This window comes from Borostomias antarcticus (genome assembly GCF_949987555.1).
Source record: "Borostomias antarcticus genome assembly, chromosome: 12".
In the NCBI taxonomy this organism is placed as follows: Eukaryota; Metazoa; Chordata; class Actinopteri; order Stomiiformes; family Stomiidae; genus Borostomias; species Borostomias antarcticus.
In genome coordinates this window covers 3,229,448-3,243,960 of record NC_140245.1, presented here as the reverse complement: position 1 = coordinate 3,243,960, position 14,513 = coordinate 3,229,448, and the positions used below count along the sequence as shown (strand labels likewise).

The 14,513-nt window shown below is 46.0% G+C and overlaps 2 protein-coding genes across 3 annotated transcripts in view; one reads left to right on the top strand and one right to left on the bottom strand.

The window, feature by feature from the left end:
• The window catches only part of LOC311316190 (epidermal growth factor receptor substrate 15-like 1), a 21,445-nt gene extending 14,863 nt beyond the window's left edge, over positions 1-6,582 (top strand). Inside the window, exons 18-23 of one of the 2 annotated variants that reach the window (XM_084446996.1) lie at positions 41-180; positions 288-357; positions 1,448-1,530; positions 1,753-1,816; positions 5,529-5,545; positions 6,098-6,582. In XM_084446996.1, coding sequence (XP_084303122.1) covers positions 41-180; positions 288-357; positions 1,448-1,530; positions 1,753-1,816; positions 5,529-5,545; positions 6,098-6,244 — 521 coding nt within the window. In that variant the 3' untranslated portion in view covers positions 6,245-6,582. The remainder of the gene's footprint in view (positions 1-40; positions 181-287; positions 358-1,447; positions 1,531-1,752; positions 1,817-5,528; positions 5,546-6,097) is intronic. The other variant, XM_084446997.1, reaches the window with a different exon arrangement.
• Positions 6,583-10,164: 3,582 nt separating this feature from the next.
• klf2b (Kruppel like factor 2b) lies at positions 10,165-11,630 on the bottom strand (the record flags this gene model as incomplete). Its single annotated transcript, XM_084447002.1, has 3 exons — positions 10,165-10,340; positions 10,498-11,443; positions 11,559-11,630. 3 exons carry the CDS (start codon positions 11,628-11,630, stop codon positions 10,165-10,167), a joined length of 1,194 nt encoding a protein of 397 aa, XP_084303128.1.
• Between the last annotated feature and the right edge of the window lie 2,883 nt (positions 11,631-14,513).

The following is a 14,513-nucleotide window of genomic DNA, read 5'->3' as shown; positions in this document are numbered from 1 at the left end:
TAGCCAAGCCCCTAGCTGACCGAGTTCTCCGCCGCCACAGATCCCTTTGGGGTGGATCCGTTCAAAGAGAACGACCCCTTCAAAGGCAGCTCCTCCGAAGACTTCTTCAAGAAGACCGGCAAGATGGAGCTCTTCGCCTCGTCAGACCCCTTCAGTAAAAAACCTCTCCCCCCTGCCAAGGTATGCAGGTGTTATCACGTTACTCACAGAATACATGGGAATGTGGTGTATGGAAATGAAGAATTGAAATCGGTCTAAGGTTTGTCCTTTGTCTGTGCCCTTCTCAGCCGAGTCCGTTCGGGGGTAGCGACCCCTTCACGTCCACCAACCCCAGCCCAAAACCAACCATGGATTCAGGTGACGACATTTGTGAAGAGTGAATCAGACGTACAGCGTGGGGGCGAAAATGTACTTTTAGGTAGACTGACAAAGGTAGCTATAGTAGGGTCAGTCAGGGTTTACTGGAATGTCATTTATCAGAACCAGAACTACCCCAAGTGTAATCGGTGGCCGCCTGAGACACCGTTAGAATTGCGCAAGACTAACTCAACAGAGACACTCATTCACCGTTACCATGGTGACGTGTTAAATTTTGATTTCATTTTGGGAGGGGGGGGGGGGGGGGCATTAGTGGTGGCATACAATTTTACTCACTGTGCCCTCATATTTTCCTGTGGTTTGACGTCTATTTTTAGTGGGCTACGCACGCATTTAACCGCTGGCCCACTATAAATAACCCCTGGAAAAACAGCAGGCTGTCCTGGGCCAAGCATAACAGAACGGTTGTGACTGCGGAGCACAGGTCCCGAACACTACCTCCAGTGCTTCGGCCAGCGGAGCTCCGCCCCCCCCCACCCCCCACCACTCACATGCCTTATTCACGGAGGGGAAGTTGTTTCGAATTAGGGGGCAGCGCCGCTCCTACGCACTGCTGAACCTGCGCACGCTCACGGGAACACAGACACGACTGTGGGGGGGGGAGAGAGAGAGAGAGAGAGAGGAGCTACGGCACAGAAATGAAACGGCCGCTCGGCGCGCATGAATGCCGCCCCTTTACGGTCCCGCAAACAACAAACATATTTAGTTTGCGATTGTTTTATTTTTTTCCCCCACCGGTGCCTCTCTGCAGTCTGCAATTTATTCATTAAGACCAAAGGCATACCGCCACGCTGAAAAACAATCCCCACCACAGCGCAGCCCAACAGAGGCCCGGCTTGCGCCTTTAATTAGTTAATCAAATGCACACGTCGGGCTGAAACAGAAGGTTTTTGGAAAATCTGTGGAAAACGAAATGGCACTAGTGCCACATAGGGGCCCCCTGCTCTGAGAATAGAGCTCCTTTAGAATAAGCAAAGTGCACTGATGGATGTGAACGTGCGGTCGAGGCCAAGTTTTAACGGGCGCTAGATGTTTCCATAAATGTGTTTTCATTGTGCTGCTTTCCTAGATGTGTTTGGAACAGCGGACCCCTTTGGTAGCGGCCCTTATGGAGGCAAGGGTGGATTTGCAGACTTCAGTCAAATGTCAAAGGTAATCTCTTGGCCCCACAAATTGGAAACGCTTAAAGCTGTGCCAGAGAGCAGTGTTTTTCATCCATATTCCCCTGTAGTAGTTCCAGTGTGTAAAGATGTTTTCTCTCTTTGTGTTGCAGTTGGGTTTTTGTAATATCTTAACATAAAACCAGTATCTGCAGGGCTTCTGCTATTGGTTAATATTGTGATGCTGTTCTCACTGGTCTTGTGTTTTTATCAGAAGCCAGACAATCCTATGCTGCCACCAAAAAAGAATATCCCTAATAGACCTGCTCCTCCTTATGGTAAGTACAGTGTGTGTGTGTGTGTGTGTGTGTGTGTGTGCGTGCGTGCGTGCGTGCGTGCGTGCGTGCATGAGTGTGTGTGTGTTTGTACATGGCCTTACTACCATCACATTCATTTTAAAATCCAAACTAGAATATTGAACTTCGTTATGATTCATATTATTTCGATTTGACTCAAATCGAAATAATCCGTCACTTCAGCCAGTCACTCGCAGATGGCAACTGTCAGGTGAACCTCCTGTTGAGTCAGCTTTCTGCTGTTGTGGGAGGGGGGGGGGGGCGGACTCATCTGTGATGGCACACTTATTAAACGTCTTATTAAACGTGTTGTGTGTGTGCCTGGTTCGAGCGTGTGAGAACGTACTTCTCCTTTCTCCTGCCTGGTGTGCTCATGCAGCAGAGCAGAGCCTGCAAGCTCTTCTCCTTTCGACGGCGTAAACAGGAAAGGTGTTGCTACAGATACTACAACCTTAAAAATAGCAGCGTGTATCAGTGCTGAGAACCGCCAGCGATGGAGGCACGACTCACCACAGGCATCGTTCTCCTGTCAGTAAAATATCGCTGGTGGTAATGGCGCTGGCTGGAGGACGTTCCCACGCTCCAGTTTGGACGCGTGTGCCCCTCTCTGACCACAGCTCACACACTGTGGTCGCCCCAGCGATGTCACTCTTCCTCTGCCCTGCGGGACCTCTCTGTGTGAGTGTCCTTTCTATGCCACCCGTCCTCCGCCCCCGTAACTTCTCATTGGCTGTCATTAACCAATCTGGCGGCTGAGAACGGATCATGATTTAAATATCACGGCCCGACGTAGTCAGGGTGTCCGCCCCGAGATCGGGAGGTTGGGGGTTCGATCCCCGGCTGAGTCATATCAACGACTATTTAAAAAAACATTTCCCAATGCCTCCCTGCTTGGCACTGAGCAGGGAGCATACTAACGTCATGTCCAGGGGGGTGTACTTTTACATCAAGCTGCCTCACGCTAAGGAATCAGGAGATAGGCCAGAACCATTGGCTCTCAAGGGTACTCATTTACATATTCTGACAGGTATCCATGCGCCAACGGTTTTTATGTAAGCTACACAATTACAACATGGATGCTTCCCTGCTTGCACACTGTCCTGTGTGTGACAGTTTACAACATGGAGATGCGTAATTCGGCCAAGAAGAGAAAGTCCCCCGACCACTTGTCACTTAAAACATCCCTGTGGTCCCAGAAACCCGTCCCTGGTGTTACAATTTCAGCATCGTTTCAAGATCAGACGACGAAATTGGCCCATGTGAATTCACACATTCACACACAGGACAGTGTGCAAGCAGGGCAGCATCCATGTTGTAATTGTGTAGCTTATATAAAAACCGTTGGCGCATGGATACCTGTCAGTTTGAGGATTTGTAAGCGACATTCGATAAATGCTGAGCTTCGCGTGGGAAATGACCGGGCACCCAGTTGTGTCGTACGTCTGTTTAGTAAACGAGGGTCAGTCGGTCACTCCTCCAGAAAAAGCCACAGTTTGAATCGGGTCTCTATGAACTTTGATAGAAAGAGAAAAAAGCTTGCACATCCACTGGGTGGGTCAGGTGAAGGACAAACCAGCAGGAAATGAAAAAAGTCCACACACTGGAAGTAATATGAAGGACTATTCCCAAGAGTTTATTTTAACATTTCGATCAAGTAGATCTTCATCAGAATGATCTTCATCTCTGTGAACTTTCACCCCTGCCATCTTATAGGGAGGGTGGCATGTGCTACCGACCGCCTGCTGGCTCCATAGAGAGAGCTCAGCCGGTACCATCAAGCAATTAGGCATTAGCCTTCACAGCGTTGTACATCTCAGTGGCTTCCTGGTGGGGTTATAGACCCCAGCTAATGACCATATCATTGCCACACACAAATGGGACAATGAAGTTCTCCAAGTGGGGTAGGCCTCCATGCTCCTTACCCGTTTTAGTTTGTACATTTCTGGTTCATTTCAATAAATTAGTTATCTCCCCTAATGATGGCGGTTCTTCTCATTCATTCGACACAGTGTGTAATTACTGTAAAGTGTTTGTTGCATCTTGGACAAGGACAGGGTGTCTGTGCCATCGTGTGCCATTTACCAGTAATGAGAAATGTGATAGTTGTAGAAGTCACAGTAGGTCACACATCAGTTTTGTGGTTGACACTAGTTTTTTTTTTTTTTTTACGCTCCAACCATTATTGCCCTCACTCACTCTCTGTCTCTCTCTCTCTCTCTCTCTCTCTCTCTCTCTCTCTCTCTCTCTCTCTCTCCCTCCCTCTCTCTCCTCTCTCTCTCTGTGAGCCCCTGCTCTCACAAAGCGGTTGGCTTCCTGTGCCGCTGTCACAAGTCATTGACTTCGCCTGCTGCGGTTTGATTTGAGCTCTTTAATAGAGCATGGTGTCCTTTTCATAACGTACCCACTCGGTTAGCCAGAAAGCACCTGACACCATTTTAGAACTTTTTTTTTTCTTTTTTTTTTTTTAAAACTTTTATTTAGCCAGGGGAGCCAATTGAGACCAAGGTCTCATTTGCAATGATGCCCATCTTTCCATGTTGATGATGCTGTATGTACCTCTTTGAACCCTGCAGGTAAAAGTAGTCCTCTGGAGAACCCCAGGGAGCCAGTCCAGTGCACTGAACGCATTCAAAGTAGAAAGACCTTTGGAGACCAGACTAGCAGCAAAGATCCTTTTGCGTCTTGCGTTACCGCTAAGGCCTCTAAAGACACCTCTGGGGTTTTTGCTGATTTCAGCGCTGTAAGTGGAGTTTGGTGATACTCTCTCTCTCCGGCCCGTGAATGTTTTGCTTCCGCTGCGTGTGACCACTCTGGTAGTAAAGTGTTTCTGGGCTTATCGGATGTGGCTTCAGATCGCTGCTCCTCATTCGGGCAACCCATGCTTCAGTGGCTGTTGTTGTTGTTGTTGTGTCTTACTGTGTCTTTCCACCAACCAGTACGTCGGGTGAAAGTTAGCCCCAACGACTAGCAGTGGTCTTCCTCGTCTGGCAGTAGTTAGATCTTCCGTCTGTCATTAACAGTAACCTGTAGGACTTCTGACGACCTTTTGAATGTTGACCTCGGTGCTGGCATGGGATCAGAACGGCAGCCTGCTATTCTGTCACGGCTGACTTTGGAGAACTGTGATGCGTTTGTATGTAGCTCCTCTCCGTAGCTTCGGCAAGGGTCATCCGTCGACTTCCTCCCGTCTCTCCGCCTGCATGACCTCAGGGGCTGATCGCACGCCGTGTTCTCTGACCTCTGTCTTCTCTGACCTCTGACCTCTAGCTTTGATGTGATTGGCAGGAAGGAAGTTTCAGTAGCCGGCTCGTCCAGTTCATCAATATTTACATGTTGCTAGAAGCTAAAATATCCCGGCAGTGTTTTTTTGGGAAAACATCTAGGCTACTCGCACCAAGCTTTGAATAACTTGTTTAATAGGCTTGAGTCAATTGAAAAGATGAGTTTTACAGTATAGGCTATCGGTAGGACGACTTATACTACCTCAGTGAGTGTTCAGCTTGCACGCCATAGGCTACTGGCTGACCGTCTTTGCCGTTTAGAGACGTCTTTACTCTATACCACCGGCATGGCAGCTTTTACCCTTTTGTGTACCTGTTCTTTCTTGGTGCCAGCATGTTGTGAAATGTGTGTGGCCATTTGTGTGTTGTATATCTAGCGTTGTGTTATAGACCATTTGTTTTTTTATTCCCAGGATCTGAAAATGTCAAGGTAAGGTCACTCGAAGTTGCGGTGACCAATCTGAATTATTTGCATGCAAAGAACCAGTCCACGTTGAATGAGAGCACTCTGATTGGTGACCAGTGTTGTTTTAATTGAGATCCTCCAATCGGGTGTAATGGAACACTGAATGGTTACATGATGTCCAATCAGTGTTCGATGAGGTAATGCTTCAAACAGAATAACACCATGATTTAAAACACACTTGTGCACCAATAGGACCTTTAAATTCCATTGTTGTTCATGTTGATATTGCTTTGGTATATTCTGGAATTCCAATTTCACATTTCAATGTGTTTGACCTTTTTAAATTGAAAATGTGTGTGATTTTCGGTCACTTGGACCAAATGATTGTGAACTTTAATAACATAATTTAAAATGATTCTACAATATCAGCTTTGGAAAACATAAATGTGCGAGGCTGAGGGAGTTTAGTATAGTGTGTGTTTGTGTTAGTGTGATGATGTGTGCGTGTGACACGGCGTGCGTCTGTAGGTCCGCCCTGCCCGGCTCTCCAACGTCTCTCCCCTGTCCTCTCTCTAGTTTGGAAATGAGAGCGACCAGCTAGAGTGGGCCAAGCGGGAGAGCGAGCGGGAGGAGGAGGAGAGACTCAGGAAGCTCCGCCTCCAGGAACAGGAAGACCTGGAGCTGGCCATCGCCCTCAGCAAGGCGGACATGCCCAGCACCTGACCACACAGCCCCTGGTACACTCCCTACCCTGGGCATCCTGACTCCTAGTACACTACGATCTCCGCCCCTCAACAGCCTGAACACTGACCCTAACCAGACCACAGCCCGCCTCCGCTCATTAACACCGACACTTCTACAAGGTTAACGTTCTCATCTCCACAGCCCGACCACAACGCTGAGACCAGCGCAGCCTTCCCCACAGCCCTCTGTGAACTGCTGATCAAATCCACTCGTCATCCACCGAACGTCTCAGCTCTTTTAGTTCTGCAGCCTCAGCGCTTTTCAGCTACTCTGCCACAATATTGAACTACAGTGAAGACCTCCTCCTGCCTGATTTAAGCCCGTCGTCGTGAGACCCGTGTCCAAAAGTGACTTAAGTCAGCATCCCGTTGGCTGTCTGGCTGCAGCGCACCGTGTGGGTTTTTTTTTGAGGGGAAGACTTTGGACGCCTCTCTGTGCTTCAGCCTTTATTGGGAGGAAATCTTTTTAAATGTTTTATTTCATTTTATTATTTATATCTGGAACTAATGCATCTGTGGTTTTTGAAGTATCTGTAAATGCACTGTATAGACTGTATCATAACCTTTTAATAACTGTTCTTTTTGGAATTCTACCCTTACACTTAAGTGATTTCCTGATTTCTGGTGCAGATCTTTTGGGTCTTGGAACCGTAAATACAGACGTTGTTTGATAATGATTAAGATGGTTATCTGTGTTCTGTCTCTGCTTGGGAGCAGATGAATGAACAGAGGAATGCAAAGCCTTTAAGACCCATCTGCCTTTAAGACTGCGCATGAGAGGGGAATCGGAGTGTTAACATAACATTAAATCCATTTTTATTTTTTTCAAGCTTATATCATAATGAATAGCAAATATTTTCTTCATTCAGATATCGGCGAAAAATGTTTACCCCCAAATATTCACTATTTGAACTTATTTAGGTTAGGAGCTGTCTGTGTAATTAACAGTACTGTTGCTGTGGATGTTCTCTTTTATTCTAAGTAATGGTCTCTTATTCTAAATATGGTCTCTTGATTTTACCATGGCCTCTTTTTTTATTTCGATTGAAGAAGTCTGTAGGTTGATATTATCAAACTCAATGTGAGGTTAATTTTGTATCCGAAAGAGGAAGATGGTTATGCCTTGTGGTTTCCAATGCTGTGATTTATTTCTGAGCAGTAGTACCACAATCAGTCCGGTTCTGTTGATATCAGGATAAACCAGTGAATATTCTCAGCAATCATTTTATGTTGGGGCCTTGTTTGATCTTTTAAGAGGGATTGCTAGCTATCATGAAAGCTAAAGAACCCACCTTCCTAACTAATGGCCCCTAGTCGGATTAATAAAGTTGTTTTGAATTTGAAGAGCCATGCCTGTCTTCCACCCCAATAGTTAAAGTTAATTCCATCGGATCTATGTTATTACTCTACCAAATATGCTTATAATGTACAAGAAGTCCTTTCTTAGACAGCCCTCCCTGTTAGAGGTCGTTAACACAAGTCGACTGTACCACACAGTGGCTACCTTTCAACACTGGAAGGCTTCTGTGAGGTACTGTGCTAATTCAGCTTCCTCCATGGGGATATGAGCCTGTTTGATTTGACTTATGCTGTTACAACAGACTAAAGATTGTGTGTGCTCCATTTAACAGCTGTACTTGTGTACACCCTGGCAGCACCCTTGATGGCAGATGGTTGTAGCCTGTCTAATCTCACCTTTCAAGCCCCACAACATCCATCATATCAGCTTATGTATAATTATGTCCACAATCTAATGCGACGATGTGGGCTTAAATGCCTTGTGTGTTGCTTCCATGTAATATTATCATTGTATTCACTGATGATGTTCTTGGCACATGATGTTTGCATATCCAATGTGCAGCTCACTCTTCCAATGTAGGATAAGTGATTGGGTCACTCCGGATGTGTGCGACGCCTCCACAGATGTATATGGACATGTTGTCTGCCTTATTTATCCAGACCCAACATGATTATGTAACAATAATGTATATGATTATAAATATTCCTTCAAGGTTTGGGACTTCCTTCTGTAATACAAATTTGAAATACATATTCTGTATAGGTATCTTTTAATATAATAAAAAGCAAGGTAGCATTAATGGATAGGCTTGGTAGCTTTTCTCGCACGCATGCGCGCACACACGTTAGCGAATGTTACTATAACAAGCAGAAAAGTGAAATGAGAATGTTAGATTTGCGTTTCACCGCTGAATTCAATATTTCTAGCCACTTTTACATGAATTCTAGTAAGATGAGCACCACTGAACCCTAATACTACTAGGGCCCTGGTCTTTCAATGGTAGTCAAGGATCATCCCGTGGGATCATGAATTATGGAGAAAATACTGTATTTCTCCTATGAAAACCACACGTGAGGAGTGGTGTTTTCTCCTGACAGTACATACAGTGTTCCCACATTGTTGTTTGGTTTTTCCGGAGTACAGGACTGTTAAAAAGCTCTGCTTTGGGGGACAGAGTGGCACCTCTGGTGAAGGAAGGTGTGGTTTTATTGAAGCTTGTTTAACTTTTACAACTGTCATTTACGCAACTGGAAGAAAATGTATTGCTAACTATAACCACATTTCATACAAGCGACTGTTGTGTACTCAACCTACTCAGTCTCTTGTGACGTGGTGTTGTCTTGATAGTGAGATTTAGTCTCTGCACTAAACTTTATTGGCATGAAGTCCTTGACAGATGACACTACTTTGCCTCAGAATCTGTCCTCCCTGGCTGTTTGTAAATGGCAGCTATGGGCCTTCTGCCTGTGTAATTGTAGTATTAAGGGCTCTTTGATGTCCAACTGTAATTTCTACCCATCAGAAATAGGAGTCTATGGGCTCCTTGACGAGGGCTGCTGTGCCCCTCTGTCCAGACGTCTCCCCACTCCCTCTCTGTAATTATGGAAATGTACTGTTTGTATTTATAGTCTGAGCCCACAAGTGGCTGGCCGGGCCTGTCGCGCAGCTGGAAAGCATCATTGTGTAAATGGTAGTACCAGGTCTGCTGGGCTGTGATGGGGCTCAGACTGGCAGAGAGCACAACTTATTTAGTCTAATGGACTTTGATTGCCCGCAGGATCTTGAAGCTACTGCATCTATTGCAAGGCAAAGTAGTTGATGCGCAGTAGGAGGATATGGTTCACTAAGCGACAGTGTGAAAAAGTTTACAAAAAAAAAAAATCTTTAGTGACGAAGCGTGTCATGAAAAATCAAGAGAACTCCATTTGAATCATATTTCAAGTTTTTTTTGTTTTTGTTTTTAATATTTACAATAAATACACAATTTACAGTATAAAAATCATGTAATGTCCATATAAATTTCAGTAAAAAATAAAGATACGCAGGACATCAAGCCCTGATAGTGTACAAGGGGCTGGACCAGCACTTTGCACTCGAGAGATCGGAGTGAAATCCAATAAAACACAGGTGTGTATCTGCTATGCAGGCCATTCAAAACAATGAGGCAGTTTAAATAACAAAACATTGTCTTCGCACACACACTCACACGTGCATTTCCCTCATAAAGACGTCATTTTGTCTTGACTATTTGGTCGGCCTGGCGGTTCTGCCATGGAAAGTTATACAGTAGCACACAGTCACAATGGAAAGGCACTTTGGTGTCAAACAAACACAGCACTCCAGTTTGGTCCAGGAAGAGTACAGGGCCAGCCCCTTGTTGGTCTGTTTGCCCAAAAACAAACACCCAAATTAAGCTTTTCTAAAGCCTTCAAATATAACCAAGGTAGTACCAGCTACATTAATAGAAAATAATAACACTAAACTTTTATCAATATATAAAAAGCTTTGGTCATGAAGAACAAATTAAATAAAAAAGACACAGAGAATCAAAAAGTAATGAAAGACAGCCCCCTGATCCCCCCCCCAAGTCCATATATGCTTCACATGTGCCTCTTCATGTGGAGGGCCAGGTGGTCAGACCTGGAGAACGCGCGCTCGCACAGGTGGCACTGGAACGGACGGTGGCCCGTGTGTTTGCGGAAATGGCGAGTCAGTTCGTCGGAGCGAGCGAATTTCCAACCGCAACCCTCCCAGCTGCAATGGTACGGCTTCTCACCTGCGCAGACAAAGGACCAGAGAAATGTCAACATTTGCACTCATGAGGGCATTTAACACATATCTGTTACACACAATTCAATAACTGTCATATTAGACGGTAAATCCTTTGCGCGCTGCGCGTAAATTGCGTTTTCATCACGAGTCTTGAAACGTACCTGTGTGAGTTCGGTGATGCGCCTTTAAATGCGAGCTCTTTGTATACGTTTTCCCGCAGCCGGCGAAGGTGCAGGTGTGCGTCGCCGTGCGCTTCCTCGGCCAGGTGCGCCGTCCTCTCTTGGGCTTGGACTCGAGTAACTCGAGTGGAGACGACGGGGGTGTGAGCAAAACCCTCTGCGCGTTTGGCTGCATGTTGAGGCCCTCTTCGTACATGCCGAACTGGTGCGCACCTTGATAGGGGATCTGCATCTGGGCAGCTGGAGGCGCGGGGTGGTGTGGGTACGCCGGTGATGAGTGGTACTTCTGTGGGAAGTTCATGGAGTGACGCATCGGTGCCTGGCGGTCGGAGTTGGCCTGGTCGTCCGGGCTGAGAGGCGGCGTCATGCTGCTCGCTGCGCGCGGGGAGATGGCGACGCGCGGCTGCTCGAAGGACATCATGCACGAAACGTTGCCCTCTTGCTTGATTTTCTGGCAGCTCTGGGGCACCATGCCCAAAACTGGCCCGTAACCGTCCATAGATGGCTCGACTTTGATGTTATCAAGAATGTCCTGCCTGGGAAAGGATGTCGAGTTGACATAAAATCTGCCCTGCATGCCGGCGCCGCGCGTAATGCCATACCCGTCGCCCTCGGACTGCAGTAGCTCTGCCATGAGGCTGGTGCTGTATGGAGGAGGAGGGCTGCCCTGCTCCGCGGGATGGTAGCCTGGCATGGTGTTCCCCGTGACGGTGTACAGGGTGCTCGGATCAGCTGAGCCAATATATTCCGCACCTGTTCCAAGCGGCGCCGCGCTATCCGATCCGGTGGTGTTGGCGAGAATAAATTCCAGATCCAAGTAATTGCTCAGATCTTCGTCGTCCTTTCTGCCGTGGCTGTCCATGTTCTGGATCATCTCGAGCATGGAGCAGCTGGAAGAAATCGGCTTCTCCATTTCACTTTTCCACCTCTGCAAGGAGAACGGAGAAGAGAGAGCTATTAGACACCGTGCTATTCAGTAGTTGAGCTCAAAACAGGTGGATCAGCGTCAAACATTTTAGGAATTATAAAGGTGTCATACTTACATTATCCCAACATTTCTCCCTTTGGTTTGAAAATGTTGAAAAAGACGGCAGCATTACTCCGGATAAGGCCATCGTGAGATGCAATAAATAGTTGGTTATTTCTCGTCAATAGTGTGTGAGAGCCTTCTGCTCACCTACTGTATCGCACTAGGTTGTGTGCACCTACTGTCGCTCTTCCAAAGTTGCGCTTCAGAGACATGAACAAGTTTGAATGGTAGGAGGTACCTCGACCTTATAAATACCCCAGCACAGCCTCTAGCTCGACCAATTGTGCGAGTTCAGGAAATACGTCTAGGATAAGTAAATATAGCCGTTTATAAAGGAGCCCTCTTCTGTGCGCGGAGCTATTGAGCTCTGTCTCTCTCTCTCTCTCCCCAGCTCTCCGTTACATGCCTATAAAGCGCTGGGTCCTCCCTCCGAGATGGTGACGCACATGGTTGATAGCCCGGCCCATTTGGAGAGGGGGGGGGGTGCATGGAAAAAAGTTGTGCAGGTTACACATAATGTAACACATATAGAAGGGCTATATCATCACATTACGTAATGTATGAAGAACAAAGGTCCAATGACAATGTGGTTTGGCCTCCTTAACCGGACTTTTGTGTAGGCCTTAGATATTAGAAATAATTGAAATTCACCTTACCTAGGAATAGCGGAAAATTCATTATAAAATATATATGAAATATTACACTAGATATTTCTGAGGAGAAATCCAAAGGTCTTCAAAAGCATGTTGCAAGTGGCTTTGAGCATTTATGAATAGCATTGTATTGTCAATAACAACTGATTTCTGTATGATTGAGGAGGTAGAGAGAAGCATTTACACCTGCTTGAAGTCATTAGTGGCGAGGCCTTTGTGAGCGCGCAGCAGGCTTATCTAAATGCGAGGCTGACAGGCGCCAGGATCTGAAACTCTTTTCACGGTCCTGAACGGCCCCAAAACCCGTCATGTTGGAGCAGAGCAATTTAACATAACATCCCATTCAGGTGTAAATAACGGGGGTTGGAATCGTGGTTTGGAATGTTGACATTAGCATTTCATTCAAAGGCATCGGTTTCGTTCATGTTACAAGGTGACATTAGGAGGCTATAATGCCGTGTTCTACCTTTCGGCACATGTATTGTCTCCTCCTACCCTTTACAGAGGTATGAAATGCAGATTTAGTTTTTTGCTTCAGGCACTCATGTAGGCACTGGTTTAACAGCTCTTGTTTTAACGGAAAGTATTCCAAGTATTGAGTGCCCATTTCTTACGCAGTAGTTGTTGTGACATGCCTATCATCATGAGTTGTGAAATGCAAAATAATTTCTCCTCACTTTGGCTTTGAAGAATGAGGTTACCTCACCACTTGTCTTCACAATTATGCATATTTATTGCTTATGTACACGTGGTAGGCTACTCATCAACTATTAGGCTATTCATGACCTAATTGGAAAACAAATACAGGACAGGACTACAGGAGATGATGTCACACATTTATTATTATATAGGCCTACAGACTTTATCATTCAGTCATGTGATATAAACTAGGGCTACTTGCTGTAAGCCTCATTCTTCACTGGTGGAAAATGTATTGACACATTTCACCAGATACATGTGGTAAGCTGACTATGCTGATAGAGGGTATAGCTCGACTTACAGCAACTGCTCAGGGTTCTGGGAAAGATCGTCATAGCGACGGTGATTTTCCAGAAGCAGTGTGGAGGAAATGAGTGAGTGGACTGTTTGACCGGTCTGAACACATGACCCTAACCGTGACCCTAAACGTGACCTCCTGTGGCCCTTAGACACATCTCCACCACTGCAAGTGAGAGCTCACAAACCACTTCCTTACCCAAACAGTGAATCCGCGATCTGCATCGGACACTGCTCCGTTTTACTGTAGGCAGCTGTAGTACAGTGCATCCTAGCTATAGTACAGTGCGTACTAGCTACAGTATAGTGCGTACTAGCTGTAATATAGAGTGTACTAGCTATACCTGTAGTACAGTGTATATTAGCAATAGCCTTTAAAGCTTAGAAGTGAACTCAGACATATCTGTTGAAGGCGTGTGCTATACATACATGTCCATATGACATACTTTCTCATTAGGCTACTGAACCAAGCCAGGCTTGGTCACACTGTGCTGGCCTGCTTACACGTTTACTGTGGGAACAAGGATGATGTCTTCAGAAAAGTTCAGGTCCAGATACTGTTGCCTTTTCGGCCATCGGCGCAAGCTTTTGTCCAGCAGCGCCAATGAAACTATTCATGTGTGACTTGTCACAATGGGATGACATCTGTTTCATGCATTCACCTGTCCTTTGGAACAATGAGTTTCCCTCGTAGGAGATGAAAACATTTTTTTTCCCCTACAAGGAATGGTAAAGCGAACTGCGTTTTGACACTGAGGGCAGTAGTGTAGTTGAGAGGTATACCCTCTCTTTAAGCACCACTAAAAACGGTACAATTTCAGCAAATTTGAGTAAAATTACGTGTCCGTTCTCCGCCACGCCACCCCTGGGGGACGAACCAGCGCTGCAATGAGGAACCACATCAGCCTTTGAAGTGTCACAGGGCTGCATGTGATGAGCAATACTTTCTCAGAACTAGAAGTGTTCCTGAATTGACATTGGGCAATTGAAAATAACATTGCAACATCTTAATGTAGTTTAATTTGGCACGTATCCCGTCTTCGTTACACCCTGTCCCCACTCAAATACACGACTCTGAATGTTACTGATAAAGCTCTGTTTACACTACGCTCGGCCATGCAGGATAAGGGATTGAGAATACTGGTCTTCAGCCCAAAAGGTGTTCCTTCAGATAAACCCATGACTTATTTGCTGGACTTTAATGGGAATCTGTTGAGGATGACTGTTAGTTAGGCAGGGGCGTGGATCCTGGGGGGGTCAGGGGGGACATGTCCCCCCCAATAATTGAGATTATTAAAATTGTCCCCCCCAATATTTAG